General features: G+C 41.3%; 1 protein-coding gene across 1 annotated transcript in view; it reads right to left on the bottom strand.

Moving 5' to 3' along the window:
• Nucleotides 1-207: 207 nt before the first annotated feature.
• Nucleotides 208-15,249, bottom strand: part of slc4a1b (solute carrier family 4 member 1b (Diego blood group)) — a 40,380-nt gene continuing 25,338 nt past the window's right edge. Inside the window, exons 14-18 of the mRNA XM_064923642.1 lie at nt 14,738-14,904; nt 14,075-14,316; nt 3,449-3,618; nt 2,908-3,081; nt 208-2,491 (exon numbers count right to left, since the gene is read on the bottom strand). Of these exons, the coding sequence (XP_064779714.1) occupies nt 2,411-2,491; nt 2,908-3,081; nt 3,449-3,618; nt 14,075-14,316; nt 14,738-14,904 (834 nt within the window). The 3' untranslated portion in view covers nt 208-2,410. The remainder of the gene's footprint in view (nt 2,492-2,907; nt 3,082-3,448; nt 3,619-14,074; nt 14,317-14,737; nt 14,905-15,249) is intronic.

Here is a 15,249-nt window from a genome sequence, read left to right as displayed (position 1 = left end):
CAAACTGTAGAGGGAAAACATTAGTTATAACTAGTTATAGAGGAACGGATTGTCAAGTAATCAACAAACGCGGTATAACTTGAGGAACGGCAAGGAGTCGTATAACGTTACCAGTTAATACTATAGCGAATTGTTTAGGTTACTAAAGTTAGCTCACAAAGGGAAAGTTGATTTTATATTCACACATTCAAAAGCCATTTAAAATGGTAAAAATCAATAACTATTTAATTGATTGTCACAGAAACATAAAAATTGATATGGTTTATTCTGTAAGTGTTGTCAAAGTATGCTAGACCTTTGTTTTGAATTAAAAAATAAAAAATCCAGTTGATGGAAATACACACAATCTTTAAAATGCAATTTAAAGTTGTATAAATCAATAACTAATTCACCGTTTGTCACAAAATCAAACTAGGTATGATTTATTCTATAAATGTCTAGCATGCTTTTACAACCTGTTTTGAAGAAAAAAAATGAGTTTATCATAATTCCACGCTCATTCAACTCAAACAAACTCCTTCCCCATCCTCCCTGAAACCACAAATGGATTAGGCTCCGTCTTCACCACACTTTCCACCTCACTTAACTCACCCTCATTCACTTTCATTTCACCCCCAGAACTCGGTCTGGTGTAGGGATCACTGTTTGCACTTGACACCAATCTTCTACGATACACCTCCTCCCTCTTTTCTGCCATCTTCAACAGATTCTACCTCTGACTCCCTCTTTCTGTTCAACCTCCAATTTTCCCTCCATTCCTCCTCCGAAATCCAATTAAACGAATCCTTGTGAAAATATTAAAATTTTCCGCTGTGAAATCTCTTTCTTGCTTCATTAAGGGACGCCATATCTAACATACCCCTGCCAATGTAAATGGCCTTCTCTCATATGTCCGTGTTTAAACAATTTAAAAGTATGAGCGGGTCAGTGCAAAGTAACCAATCAGGTGGACGAAAGGGTGCGTTTACCGACGGCAACCGATTAGTGACGAATACAAAAAAAGTGAAATCACTATATATATATATATTTTTAAAGCATTTAATTGATGTTGAGAAGAGATCACAACAACAAAGAAACACTGTCAGACCTATCAATAAAAAGTTTCATTAAACACACCCTATGCATCCCTCCATCCTCTCTTCAAATATACTTTTAATTTATGATTTTAGCCTTGATGTATGTACATATAGATAGTAGTAATGGTGTCTTTCTGTAGGCACTAACCACCACATTTCGTTTGCCAAAGTCTATGCGAAAATGAATGGTTATTTTAAAGGGTTTTTGGATAAACGCTGAAAATAAGGTCTGTGGTAAACACAGGTTTAGGAGATCTTAACGTTTTGTTCCATGAGATAATCTTCATCTGCTAACGTATTGTTTTGTGAATGTTGAAGCATTTATGTAATCAAAACCACCACATACAGCACATAAAGGCTTCATAATTCATAAATGTCATGCTAACTGACTGATACTATCTCATAGAACAAAACTTATTTGATCTCCTCAGACTTTTTTTCAACATTTATCCCAAAACCCCATTCTTTCCCCATTAATTTCCCCATTGGAATGGCTTAACAAACCAGAGGTTATTCATTTCCGTTTTTAGGACTACAAGCTTGCTAGCTCTATTGTTCAAATCTATTTTATACAATATTTAAATCCATAACATTCCACAATCCCCAGGGGCTTAACATTAAAATAAAAGCATTTTAAGAATTTATCCCATCTCCATGGTATTTCATATCAATACGTAAAACAATACCTAAAAGTTATTCGAAAGGCAAGTTTGAGTGATTTTGCTTCTTCAGTCATATGGTAGGTTTGTCATTCATGGATAAAACTCCTTTAAAAATGTGAACGATATTGACACTGATATGGCCTCAGTCTACAGCTGTCTGCTTTTCAGCTCAACTGTTAAAAAATTACCATAATGGTGGGCAGACGTGCAAAACATTATTCTTATATGGAATAAAGCCTTCTTCTACAATTCTTTGCAAGATAATAGTTCTAAGTCAAAACCTTATTAAAGGCTTTACAAAGGTGGAAAGTCAATAGGGTAATTAACACACTATCATAGGCCAAAGTATTATCATGGTGGCAAGAGCTGTTTGCTGCATAAATACACACATATATGGCTGCAGGAATGTTTGACTGGAAATAAATAGGCAAATATACAGAAGATATATTCAACTCTTTAAAAAATAATTTTCCTTAACTGACAATTTCTTATATTTGAAATCTAATGGTCATAACCTACTATTTGGGCTTCATGATGGTTTAAAAACACTCCAAAATATATATATGTCAGTTCATATGGTAGTAGACAAAAACAAGAATCCTAATAAAATACTTTGTCATGTCAGATAAATAAAATAAAGGGCTTTTGGATAAAAATGGCAGGTCCAGATGTTTACAATGGCATCTGAGTTTCATTGTAGACATCCTGTCCAGGTTCCTCCTCAAATGTCACCTTAGCGTCGTCGGCGTCCAACTGAAACAACAGAACAAGGAAATACATAACAGTAAGGAACAATCTCATTCGACGTCAACCTCAACAAACGTTGTGCTCATTGGTTGCTTTATGTATGAGACCAAACCAAACAAAGGCCTTCCATTGACTGATTTCAAGTGAAGATTCAACCCACAATGATGAACAGCATGGTATAGATGAGGGAGGGATTGAGGTTGTCTGTAGGCATGCTTCATTGTACTGTATTGTACAAATAATAATAACAATATGCCACTTAGTAGATCATTTTATTCAAAGCAACTTGCAGTACAGTGGGTGCATTCCTTTTTTCGCATGTGTATCTGATCCCCTTTGGGAATTGAACCCACAGCTTTACCATTACCAGCACCAAGCTTTAATAATAGGACCACACACACAACACCCTGATATCTACTTACACATTTCATCTCCAGCTCGGTGAAGAAGCGTCCGGTCATGGCCATGCGGAGGGGGATAGTGAGGATGAGAACGAAGGGCAGGGCCAGGGAGGCCGGGCTGGACTTGACGATCCACAGCACTGCCAGACACACCACCTGGATGGCTGTGTATAGGTGCATCCTGCCCGTTGACACCTTGTGCAAGTGTGAATAGGGAGAAAAGGAATTCTGATTCTTATTTATTTACTAATACCATCTCCTTTTTGAGGGAGTCCTAGCCAATACACAAGAATACAGAGGCATACAGCGTGATGTCGTAATCTGGTAATCTGACCTACAAAAACAAGCACATAATAACCAAAATATCTTTCCCATGGCGTCTTGATGTAGTCTTTAACTTAGTCCAGTTGGTTGTAATCTGGTTATATTACATCTTCTCAACCAAAAAAAGTTTATAACTAGAAAATGGTGTCATAAGGACGTGACATCATATGCCACATTTTGCCCAAATCCCTGACACAGTGGGCATACTGTGTCAGGGATCTGCTGTCTGTTAATATACCCTGGTGGCGTAGGGCTCGTTTGGGTGGTATTTCTTGGGGACGAGCAGGAGCAGAATGCGATCCCACAACTGGATCCCGTTGAGCGAGGTGATTCCCATGTAGAGGAAGATCCCGAACAGAGCCGTCATCGGAATCATCTTCAGGATGGGCTCCATGAGAATGGACAGACCTGGATACAAACAGGTTTTAATTAGCTTCGTCAATACAGGTGTAGGATGAAGATTCCCCTAGACACTGATGGGGTCAGTTTTGCATTTCCCCCACTAATGGTTAAGGTTAGGATTGGGGGGGTGAAAATGATCCTAGATCTGTTTTTACCTAGGGAAAACAATACTACAGTATAAAATGGGCCACTATCTATCAATAATACTGCAAAAAGGACACAGTGAACAGTTGCTGTATTGTGCGTGGCAGTGGAGACTGGTTGGAGGAGTTATAGGGAGGAATGGCTCATTGTAATGTCTGGAAAGGAATCGATGGAATGGTACTAAACACATCAAACCCATGGAAACAATGTGTTTAACTCTGTTCCATTTATACCATTCCAGCCATTACAATGAGCCCGTCCTCCTATAACTCCCCCCACCAGCCTCCCCTGGTTTATGGCAATATCCAATGTGTATGTTTCTCAAGGTTTTTGTATTTAGTCAGTGGTGTACATATTTAAGTAAAGCTACTTCAAAGCACTACTTAAGCAGTTTTTTTCTTGGTATCTTTACTATTTATATTTTTGACACATTTTACTTTTACTCCACTATATTACTAAAGAAAATAATGTCCTTTTTACTTAAAATATTTTTCCTGACACCCAAAAATACTCGTTACATTTTGAATGCTTACCAGGACAGGAAAATAGTCCCATTCACGCACTTATCAAGAGAACATCCCTGGTTATGCTTACTTCCTCTGATCTGGTAGACTCACTAAACAGTGTTGGAGTGTGCCCCTGGCTATCCTTTGTTGGAGTGTGCCCCTGGCTTGGTTGGGTTGTGTATCGGAGGATGCATGACTTTCAACCTTCGTCTCTCCCGAGCCCGTATGGGAGTTGTAGCAATGAGACAAGATAGTAGCTACTAACAATTGGATACCACGAAATTGGGGAGATAAAGGGGGTAAAATTCAACAACAAAAAAACACACAAAAAAAAGTAGGACAATTGGGTACTTTTTCCATCACTGGAATTAGTAAACATCGGGTCATGTACTCTGCATATGGCAGGTGATAATCAGACAACTATATCTTTGTACTTGTTCCCCTGAAAATATGGTTGTTTATTTCCATTTGGAAAGGTTGTTTCTGTGGTGATTTTGACTTTGAAAGGAAACTGAACATAGTGTACAAAATTATTAGCATGGCTCCTATGGTCATTGTTATGCCTTACAACCAGGGCTCTTAAGTGGTACCATTTTGGTCGCATATACTCATATATATTTTGCTGTGCGACCTGAAATGTAATTTTGGGAGCACCAGTGCGGCCAATTTTTTAAAACAAGTTAATAATTGTTGTAATGATTAGGCTTTACTGTACCGTTGTTCCAGAGTGCTCTAGAACAGGTATGTGGACACCTGTTCGTCAAACATCTCATTCCAAAATCATGGGCATTAACCTGTTGCGACTCTAGGGGCAGTATTTTCATTTTTGGGGAAAAAACGTTCCCGTTTCAAACGGGATATTTTGTCAGGACAAGGTGCTAGAATATGCATATAATTGACAGCTTTGGATAGAAAACATTCTAACTTTTCCAAAACTGTAAAGATATTGTCTGTGAGTATAACAGAACTGATGTTGCAGGCGAAAGCCTGAGAAAGATCCAATCCGGAAGTGCCCCAGGTTTTGAAAGCACTGCGTTCCAATGAGTCCCTATTGAGCTGTGAATGTGCCATCAACGAGTTTACGCTTTCTACGTATTCCCCAAGGTGTTGGTCCCCCCTTTGCTGCTAAAACAGCCTCCACTCTTCTGGGAAGGTTTTCCACTAGATGTTGGAATATTGCTGTGGGGACTTATTTCCATTCAGCCACAAGAGCATCAGTGAGGTTGGGCACATGTTGGGTGATTAGGCCTGGCTTGTAGTTGGCATTCCAATTTATCCCAAAGCTGTTTGATGGGATCCATACGTTCTCGACAAACCATTTCTGTATGGACCTCGCTTTGTGCCCCTACATTTCTTTAAAGGAATCTGTGACAAACAGATGCACATCTTTATTGCCAGTCATGTGAAATCCATAGATTAGGGCCTAATGAAATGATTTCAATTGACTGATTTCCTTATATGAACTGTATCTCAGTAAAATCGTTGGAATTGTTGCACGTTGCGTTTATCTTTTTGTTGAGTGTAGATCTGTCATTCTCATTGAAAGGAAGTCTAAGAAGCGGTAGATCTCTTCCATGAGCTCTATTTCTATGCTTCCCATTCTTAAGTTTTGATTTTGTGTATTTTACTTTTGGGTTTTGTAAACCAGCTTCAAACATTTAAAAATATAATATTTTTGTTTGTGGAAAATATTATAATTCACAGGGGTACGCGCAATGACGTCGGAGGTAACACCAAATAAAAATGTGATTCATATTTTGAAAAAATGTTTGTCTCTGTGAATGGTTTGTCCTCTGACAAATCAACTGTAGATTTCGGTGTTCCTCAAGGTTCCGTTTTAGGACCACTATTGTTGTCACTATATATTTTACCTCTTGGGGATGTCATTCGAAAACATAATGTTAACTTTCACTGCTATGCGGATGACACACAGCTGTAGATTTCAATGAAACATGGTGAAGCACCAAAATTGATCTCGCTGGAAGCATGTGTTTCAGACAAAAGGAAGTGGATGGCTGCAAACGTTCTACTTTTAAACTCGGACAAAACAGAGATGCTTGTTCTAGGTCCCAAGAAACAAAGAGATTTCCTGTTGAATCTGACAATTAATCTTGATGGTTGTACAGTTGTCTCAAATAAAACTGTGAAAGACCTCGGTGTTACTCTGGACCATGATCTTTCTTTTGACGAACATATCAAGACTGTTTCAAGGACAGCTTTTTTTTCCATTTACGTAACATTGCAAAAATCAGAAATATTCTATCCAAAAATGATGCCGAAAAATTAATCCATGCTTTTGTTTCTTCTAGGTTAGACTACTGCAATGCTCTACTTTCCGGCGACCCAGACAAAGCACTAAATACACTTCAGTTACTGCTAAATACAGCTGCTAGAATCCTGATTAGAACCAAAAAAATTGATCATATTACTCCTGCTAGCCTCCCTACACAGGCTTCCTGTTGAGGCAAGGGCTGATTTCAATGTTTTACTGCTAACCTACAAAGCATTACATGGGCTTGCTCCTACCTATCTTTCCGATTTGGTCCTGCCGTACATACCTACACTTACGCTATGGTCACTAGACGCAGGCCTCCTAATTGTCTCTAGAATTTCTAAGCGAACAGCTGGAGGCAGGGCTTTCTCCTATAGAGCTCCATTTTTATGGAATGGTCTGCCTACCCATGTGAAAGACGCAGACTCGGTTTCAACCTTTAAGTCTTTATTGAATACTCATCTCTTCAGTAGGTCCTATGACTGAGTATAGTCTGGCCCAGGAGTGTGAAGGTGAATGGAAAGGCACTGGACCAATGACCCGCCCTTGCTGTCTCTGCCTGGTCGGTTCCACTCTCTCCACTGGGATTCTCTGCCTCTAACCCTATTACAGGGGCTGAGTCACTGGCTTACTGGTGCTCTTTCATGCCGTCCCTTGAAGGGGTGCGTCACTTGAGTGGGTTGAGTCAGTGACGTGGTCTTCCTGTCTGGGTAGGCTCCCCCCCCTTGGGTTGTGCCGTGTTGGAGATCTTTGTGGGCTGTACTCGGCCTTGTCTCAGGATGGTAAGTTGGTGGTTGAAGATATCCCTCTAGTGGTGTGGGGGCTGTGCTTTGGCAAAGTAGGTGAGGTTATATCCTGCCTGTTTGGCCCTGTCCGGGGGTATCAACTGACCCCTCCTGTCTCAGCCTCCAGTATTTATGTGTCGGGGGGCTAGGGTCAGTCTGTTATAGCTGGAGTATTTCTCCTGTCTTATCCAGTGTCCTGTGTGAATTTAAGTATCTTCTCTCTAATTCTTTCTTTCTCTCTCTCGGAGGACCTGAGCCCTAGGACCATGACTCAGGACTAACTGGCATGATGACTCCTCGTTGTCCCCAGTCCACCTGGCCGTGATGCTGTTCCAGTTTCAACTGTTCTGCCTGCGGCTATGGAACCCTGACCTGTTAACTGTGATTACTATTATTTGACCATGCTGATCATTTATGAAAATTTGAACATCTTGGCCATGTTCTGTTATAATCTCCACCTGGCATAGCCAGAAGAGGACTGGCCACCCCTCATAGCCTGGTTACTCTCCAGGTGTCTTCTTAAGTTTTGGCCTTTCTAGGGAGTTTTCCCTAGCCACCATACCTCTACACCTGCATTGCTTGCCGTTTTGGGTTTTAGGCTGGGTTTCTGTACAGCACTTTGATATATCAGCTGATGTAAGAAGGGCTATATAAATAAATTTGATTTGATTTTCAAACAGTACATTTATATTTTACAACAGGGTTATACATTTGGGTGAGTCTTTTTCCCGCCTCTAGTTTCACTAGAAAAAATCAAATCAAACCATCTAGTGTTCAGCGAAATAACAACACAATGTCAAATACAGCGAGTCTAGTCAAACAATTAACATCCAATCACATTAACCATTACTCTTTTGCGGGAAACCGTCACTCTTACGCAGACATTTAGAAACGAAACATGACAATTTGAAAAATAAGCCATGGGCGTTTTTTGAGTGAGAATAAAGACAACTTTTGAGTAGTAAGACGTATAAAATCAACAGATACCATTGATAAGAAGGGGCTAAAGTGTCTTATATGTTGAGCTACCGTGTGACTAGGACAGGCAAGCCCCATACTATTGTGGAGGAATTCATTCTTCCTGCTGCTGCGGCTTTGGCTGGGACAATGCTGGGGGAAAAGGCCAAAAGAACTCTACAGACAATGCCTCTACAGACAATCTGGGTGATGTTTTTCTTGCCTGAATGATCTGAATCTAGGATTACAGGAACTCTCCACAACTATATTCATCGTGCAGGACAAAATTGAGGCTATGATTAAGAAGTTGGAGCTCTTTTCTGTCTGCATTAACAAGGACAACACACAGGCATTCCTCATTGTATGATTTTTTTGTGTGCAAAATACAAATAGTCTGGGTAGCCATTTGATTAGGTGTTCAGGAGTCTTATGGCTTGGGGGCAGAAGCTGTTTAGAAACCTCTTGGACCTAGACTTGGTGCTCTGGTACCGTTTGCCATGCGGTAGCAGAGAGAACAGTCTATGACTAGGGTGGCTGGAGTCTTATAGTCTTCTTCTGACACCGCCTGGTATAGAGGTTGCTCTCGATGGTGCAGCTGTAGAACCTTTTGAGGATCTGAGGACCCATGTAAAATCTTTTCAGTCTCCTGAGGGAGAATAGGTTTTGTCGTGCCCTCTTAATGACTGTCTTGGTGTGCTTGGACCATGTCTGCTTGTTAGTGATGTGGACACCAAGGAACTTGAAGCTTTCAACCTGCTCCACTGCAGCCCGGTAGCTGAGAATGGAGGCGTGCTCGGTCCAGTTTTTCCTGTAGTCCACAATCATCTCCTTTGTCTTGATCACGTTGAGGGAGAGGTTGTTGTCCTGGCACCACATGGCCAGGTCTCTGACCTCCTCCCTAAAGGCTGACTCGTCGTTGAGTCGGTGTTTAGTCCCAGGGTCCTTAGCTTATTTATGAGCTTTGAGGGCACTGGGGTGTTGAACGCTGAGCTGTAGTCAATGAATAGCATTCTCACATAGGTGTTCCATTTGTCCAGGTGTGAAAGGGCATTGTGGAGTGCAATAGAGATTAATCTAGGGTTTCTGGGATAATGGTGTTGGTGTGACTAGCCTTTCAAAGCACTTCATTGCTACAGACGTGAGTGCTACGGGTCGGTAGTCATTTAGGCAGGTTACCTTAGTGTTCTTGGGCACAGAGACTATGGTGGTCTGCGTAAAACATGTTGGTAGGGCTGCGCTCAGAGTTTCTTGCCTTTGCAAATCGCGCTGCTAAGACACTGATGCCCTTTGCAACCACGTACCTATGTTAAAGTGGATTCTCGGCCCTCACTAGCATGAAAACTAAATAAAAGCACAAACTGTGTGTGGAAAACAATTTAAAACTGAGACTCCCCAATACAACCCAACTTTGCAGAGTTATGTGCATCCTTTCAAACACACCCTTCTTATTAACCCGTGGTAAGTTATTCACAATTTTTGATGAAAAAATATGTTTTTCTATGCTAAATAAAAAGCACAATTATTGATTGTTATTATATTATTATTTGTGCTCTGGTCCGATAAGAGCTCTTTGTCACTTGTTACATTGTTAGGACAGTCACCATTTCGTTACAATATGATTTGGCACATTTTTTATATTTTCCATATATTTTAATCCCAAAATATATTTCTTAGAAATACATTTAAATGCATTTTTTTGTATTTACCAAATATATCGATAAATACGTTAACAATATATTCTAAAATACACTATTTAATGTATTTCAGAATGTATTTTGAACTACATTCAATACGTTTTCCGATGCATTTCACATACAGTGCCTTGTCTTTTTCCACATTTTGTTACATTATAGCTTTATTCTGAAATGTATATACACTGCTCAAAAGAATAAAGGGAACACTTAAACAACACAATGTAACTCCAAGTCAATCACACTTCTGTGAAATGAAACTGTCCACTTAGGAAGCAACACTGATTGACAATAAATTTCACATGCTGTTGTGCAAATGGAATAGACAACAGGTGGAAATTATAGGCAATTAGCAAGACACCCCCAATAAAGGAGTGGTTCTGCAGGTGATAACCACAGACCACTTCTCAGTCCCTATGCTTCCTGGCTTATGTTTTGGTCACTTTTGAATGCTGGCGGTGCTTTCACTCTAGTGGTAGCATGAGACGGAGTCTACAACCCACGCAAGTGGCTCAGGTAGTGCAGCTCATCCAGGATGGCACATCAATGCGAGCTGTGGCAAGAAGGTTTGCTGTGTCTGTCAGCGTAGTGTCCAGAGCATGGAGGCGCTACCAGTAGACAGGGCAGTACATCCGGAGACGTGGAGGAGGGCAACAACCCAGCAGCAGGACCGCTACCTCTGCCTTTGTGCAAGGAGGAGCAGGAGGAGCACTGCCAGAGCCCTGCAAAATGACCTCCAGCAGGCCACAAATGTGCATGTGTCTGCTCAAACAGTCAGAAACAGACTCCATGAGGCTGGTGTGAGGGCCCGACATCCACAGGTGGGGGTTGTGCTTACAGCCCAACACTGTGCAGGACGTTTGGCATTTGCCAGAGAACACCAAGATTGGCAAATTCGCCACTGGTGCCCTGTGCTCTTCACAGATGAAAGCAGGTTCACACTGCGCACACGTGACAGACGTGGCAGAGTCTGGAGACGCCGGGGAGAACGTTCTGCTGCCTGCAACATCCTCCAGCATGACCGGTTTGGCGGTGGATCAGTCATGGTGTAGGGTGGCATTTCTTTGGGGGGCCGCACAGCCCTGCTCGCCAGAGGTAGCCTGACTGCCATTAGGTACCGAGATGAGATCCTCAGACCCCTTGCGAGACCATATGCTGGTGCAGTTGGCCCTGGGTTCCTCCTAATGCAAGACAATGCTAGACCTCATGTGGCTGGAGTGTGTCAGCAGTTCCTGCAAGAGGAAGGCATTGATGCTATGGACTGGACCGCCCGTTCCCCAGACCTGAATCCAATTGAGCACATCTGGGACATCATGTCTCGCTCCATCCACCAACGCCACGTTGCACCACAGACTGTCCAGGAGTTGGCGGATGCTTTAGCCCAGGTCTGGGAGGAAATCCCTCAGGAGACCATCCGCCACCTCATCAGGAGCATGCCCAGGCGTTGTAGGGAGGTCATACAGGCACGTGGAGGCCACACACACTACTGAGCCTTATTTTGACTTGTTTTAAGGACATTACATCAAAGTTGGATCAGCCTGTAGTGTGGTTTTCCACTTTAATTTTGAGTGTGACTCCAAATCCAGACCTCCATGGGTTGATAAATTTGATTTCCATTGATAATTTTTGTGTGATTTTGTTGTCAGCACATTCAACTATGTAAAGAAAAAAGTATTTAATAAGAATATTTCATTCATTCAGATCTAGGGTGTTATTTTAGTGTTCCCTTTATTTTTTTGAGCAGTGTATATAAAAAAAACTCAGCAATCTACACAAAATACACCATAATGACAAAGCAAAAACAGGTTATAGAAATTTTAGCATATTTATTAAACATTAATAACATAAATAGTTATATTTATATAATTTATATAAATATTCAGCACCTTTGCTATGAGACTGAAAATTGAGCTCAGGTTCATCCTGTTTCCATTGATCATCCTTGAGATGTTTCTACAACTTAGAGTCCACCTGGTGTAAATTCAATTGATTGGACATGGTTTGGAAAGGCACACACCTGTCTATATAAGGTCCCACAGTTGACAGTCATGTCACAGCAAAAAGGAAGCAATGCGAATCGTGGGAGAAGGGCCTTGGTTAGGGAGGTGACCAAGAACCTGATGGTCAATCTGACAGAGCTCCAGTGTTCGTCTATGGAGATGGGAGAACCTTCCAGAAGAACAACCATCTCTGCAGCACTCCATCAATCAGGCTTTTATGGTAGAGTGACCAGACAGAAGCGACTCCTCAGTAAAAGGCACATGACAGCCCACTTGGAGTTTGTCAAAGGCACCTAAAGACTCTCAGACCATGAGAAACAAGATCGGAGCAAAGTACAGAGAGATCCTTGATGAAATCCTGCTCCAGAGCGCTCAGGACCTCAGACTGGGGTGAAGGTTCACCTTCTAACAGGACAATGACCCTAAGCACACAGCCAAGACATTGCAGGAGTGGCTTCGGGACAAGTCTCTGAATGTCCTTGAGTGGTCCAGCCAGAGCCAGGACTTGAACCCAATCAAACATCTCTGGAGTGACCTGAAAATAGCTTTGCAGCAACACTCCCCATCCAACCTGACAGATCTTGAAAGGATCTGCAGAGAAGAATAGGACAAACTCCCCAAATACAGGTGTGCCAAGCTTGTAGCGTCATACCCAAAAACTCGAGGCTGTAATCGCTGCGAAAGGTGCTTTTTACTGAGTAAAGGGTCTGAATAGTTGTGTAAATGTCATATTTCCATTTTTTTATTTTATAAATTAGCAAAAATGTCAAAAAACTGTTTGTCCTTTGTCATTATTGGTTACTGTGTGTAGATAATGAGACAAATAAAACATAATTTAATCAATTTTAGAATAAGGCTGTAACGTCACAAAATGTGGAAAAAGTAATGAGGTCTGAATACTTTCCAAAGGCACTGTATATTCTAATATACATTTTGCATACATTTTGCATACATCTATGTAACCTTCCCAAGCTCTCTCACGTCACCCCCGCTCCTCCGCTTCTCTCCACATTTCATATAATCTCTGCAGTATTTGTTGGAATGTATTTAAAATGTATTAAATAAGGCTTCTCAAGTGCCGCAGCGGTCTAAGGCACTGCATCGCAATGTTGCGGCGTCACTACAGCCTGGGGTTTGATCCCAGGCTCACAACCGGCCGTGACCGGGAGTCCCATAAGGCAGCGCACAATTTGTGCAGCTTGCTTCCATGTTAAGCGAGCGTGTGTTAAGAAGCGCAGCTTGGCGGCTCATGTTTCGGAGGACGCATGACTCGACCTTCTCCTCTCACGAGCCCGTTAGGGAGTTGCAGCGATGAGACAAGATCGTAATTGGACCGCAATTGGATATCACGAAATTGGGAAGAAAAAGGTTAATACATTTTTTTAAATAATAAAAAATGAATTATTTGGCCAATTTTAAATATTTCATATGTATCTGAAAATATATTTTTCCCATATGGTACGAATAAGAATTGACCGATCAGGCAGTGGTATAAAGTACTTAAGTCAAAATACTTTAAAGCACTACCACAAGGAGTCTCTGTACTTTACCTGACTATTTATATTATTGACAACTTTGACTTTTTTTCACTACATTTCTAAAGAAAATAATGTACTTTTTACTCCATACATTTTCCCTGACACCCAAAAGTGCTCGTTACATTTTGGATGCTTAGTAGGACAGGAAAATTGTTCAATTCATGTTCTTATCAAGAGAACATCCCTGGTCATCTGTACTGCCTCTGATTTGACGGACTCACTAAACACACATGCTTAGTTTGTAAGTGAAGTCTGAGTGTTGGAGTGTGCCCCCGGCTATCCATAAAAAAATAAAATGGTGACGTCTGGTTTGCTTAATATAAGGAATTAAAATTATTTATACTTTTACTTTCGATACTAAAGTATATTTTTGCAATTACATTCACTTTTGATGCTTAAATATATTTAAAACCATATATTTTTAAACTTTTACTCAAGTAGTATTTTACTGGGTGACTTACACTTTTACTTGAGTCATTTTCTATTAAGGTACAGCATCTTTACTTTTACTCAAGTATGACAATTGGGTACTTTTTCCACCGCTGTGATCAAGTAGTGAGGTCACTCACCGACGAGCAGAGCCACCAGAATCCCACTGACCCTCTGCTCCACAACCTTCTCGATCTCCGGTTTGGGCCCCTTGCTCATGACGGTGAGGGCGTTGGCGTGGGTAACCGAACGCACGGTAGTGGCACTCAGCCATGGTACGCCAAAAATGGCACCAAACCCACCCATGCCCACCAGGATGAGAAGGTCCAGATGGAAGCCGGATCCCTTGACCATCTTCCTCTCCGGCTTACTTACAATCAGACTGACAAGGAAGAAAATAAAGGTTAGGTTATGGGGGTAAAGGTTAAGGGTAAGGTTGTGTATCTATGGCCTTGTCTAGAAACAACCCTTAGAAACAAATGTGTAGGAGATGGGAATAGGGGTTTTGGACAGGGCCATCATAATGTAACCCTGTCCAGAAAAAAAACCTAGCCCCTACAACCTACAGTAGCCTTTCTGAGGGCAAGGTGGAGATACAAGCATATTACTCTCTGAGTATGTTTTCCACAAGAAATTATTATTCCATATCTCAGTTACTTTTTTAACTGAAATTTCTATCCAATGACTTATTTCACAATCACACAATTTTACTTGTAAATGTCCTGATTTACAAGTGAAAAAGCCTGATTTTAAACGGTAAACGTTGTAAATCGCCTGATTACTGATTGACAGCTGTCACTCACGTGGTGATCTGGGACTCTAGGAAGATGAGGATGAAGGCGAGACAAGCGGGCACACAGCAAGCGAACATGACCCACACGGGGAAAGCCTTGTGTTCGCCAAACGGGTTGATGAGCCAACCTCTGGCAGCAGGGTTTGACACCGTCAGACCCTTGGGTACGACCAGTTTCTAACCAGGGAAAGACACCAGTTAGGGTGGCCAACTTTTCATTCATTTGTTCTATTCCTACATCAGGTAAGTTACGCTTATTATGCTCAACTCACTCTACAAGTTTATTCTATCACAAAGTGAATTTATACTTTAGTTGAAAGTAGGGTTGAAAATGCTTTATAAAAAAATGGTTTATAATTTTGTGTATGTTGACAATTTCCAGAAAACCTGCAGTCATAGAAATAAGGACTTAGCCTGAGTGCCAGTCTGTTTGTGCCACCATACCAACATGTTTGGTCCGACAATGACAGAGCAATGGAGTTGGAAAGAGCACAAACATATCTGAGACCAGGCTAGCAAGGA

This window comes from Oncorhynchus masou, chromosome 18 (genome assembly GCF_036934945.1).
Source record: "Oncorhynchus masou masou isolate Uvic2021 chromosome 18, UVic_Omas_1.1, whole genome shotgun sequence".
Classification (NCBI taxonomy): domain Eukaryota; kingdom Metazoa; phylum Chordata; class Actinopteri; order Salmoniformes; family Salmonidae; genus Oncorhynchus; species Oncorhynchus masou.
This window is presented reverse-complemented; position numbering and strand designations above follow the sequence as displayed.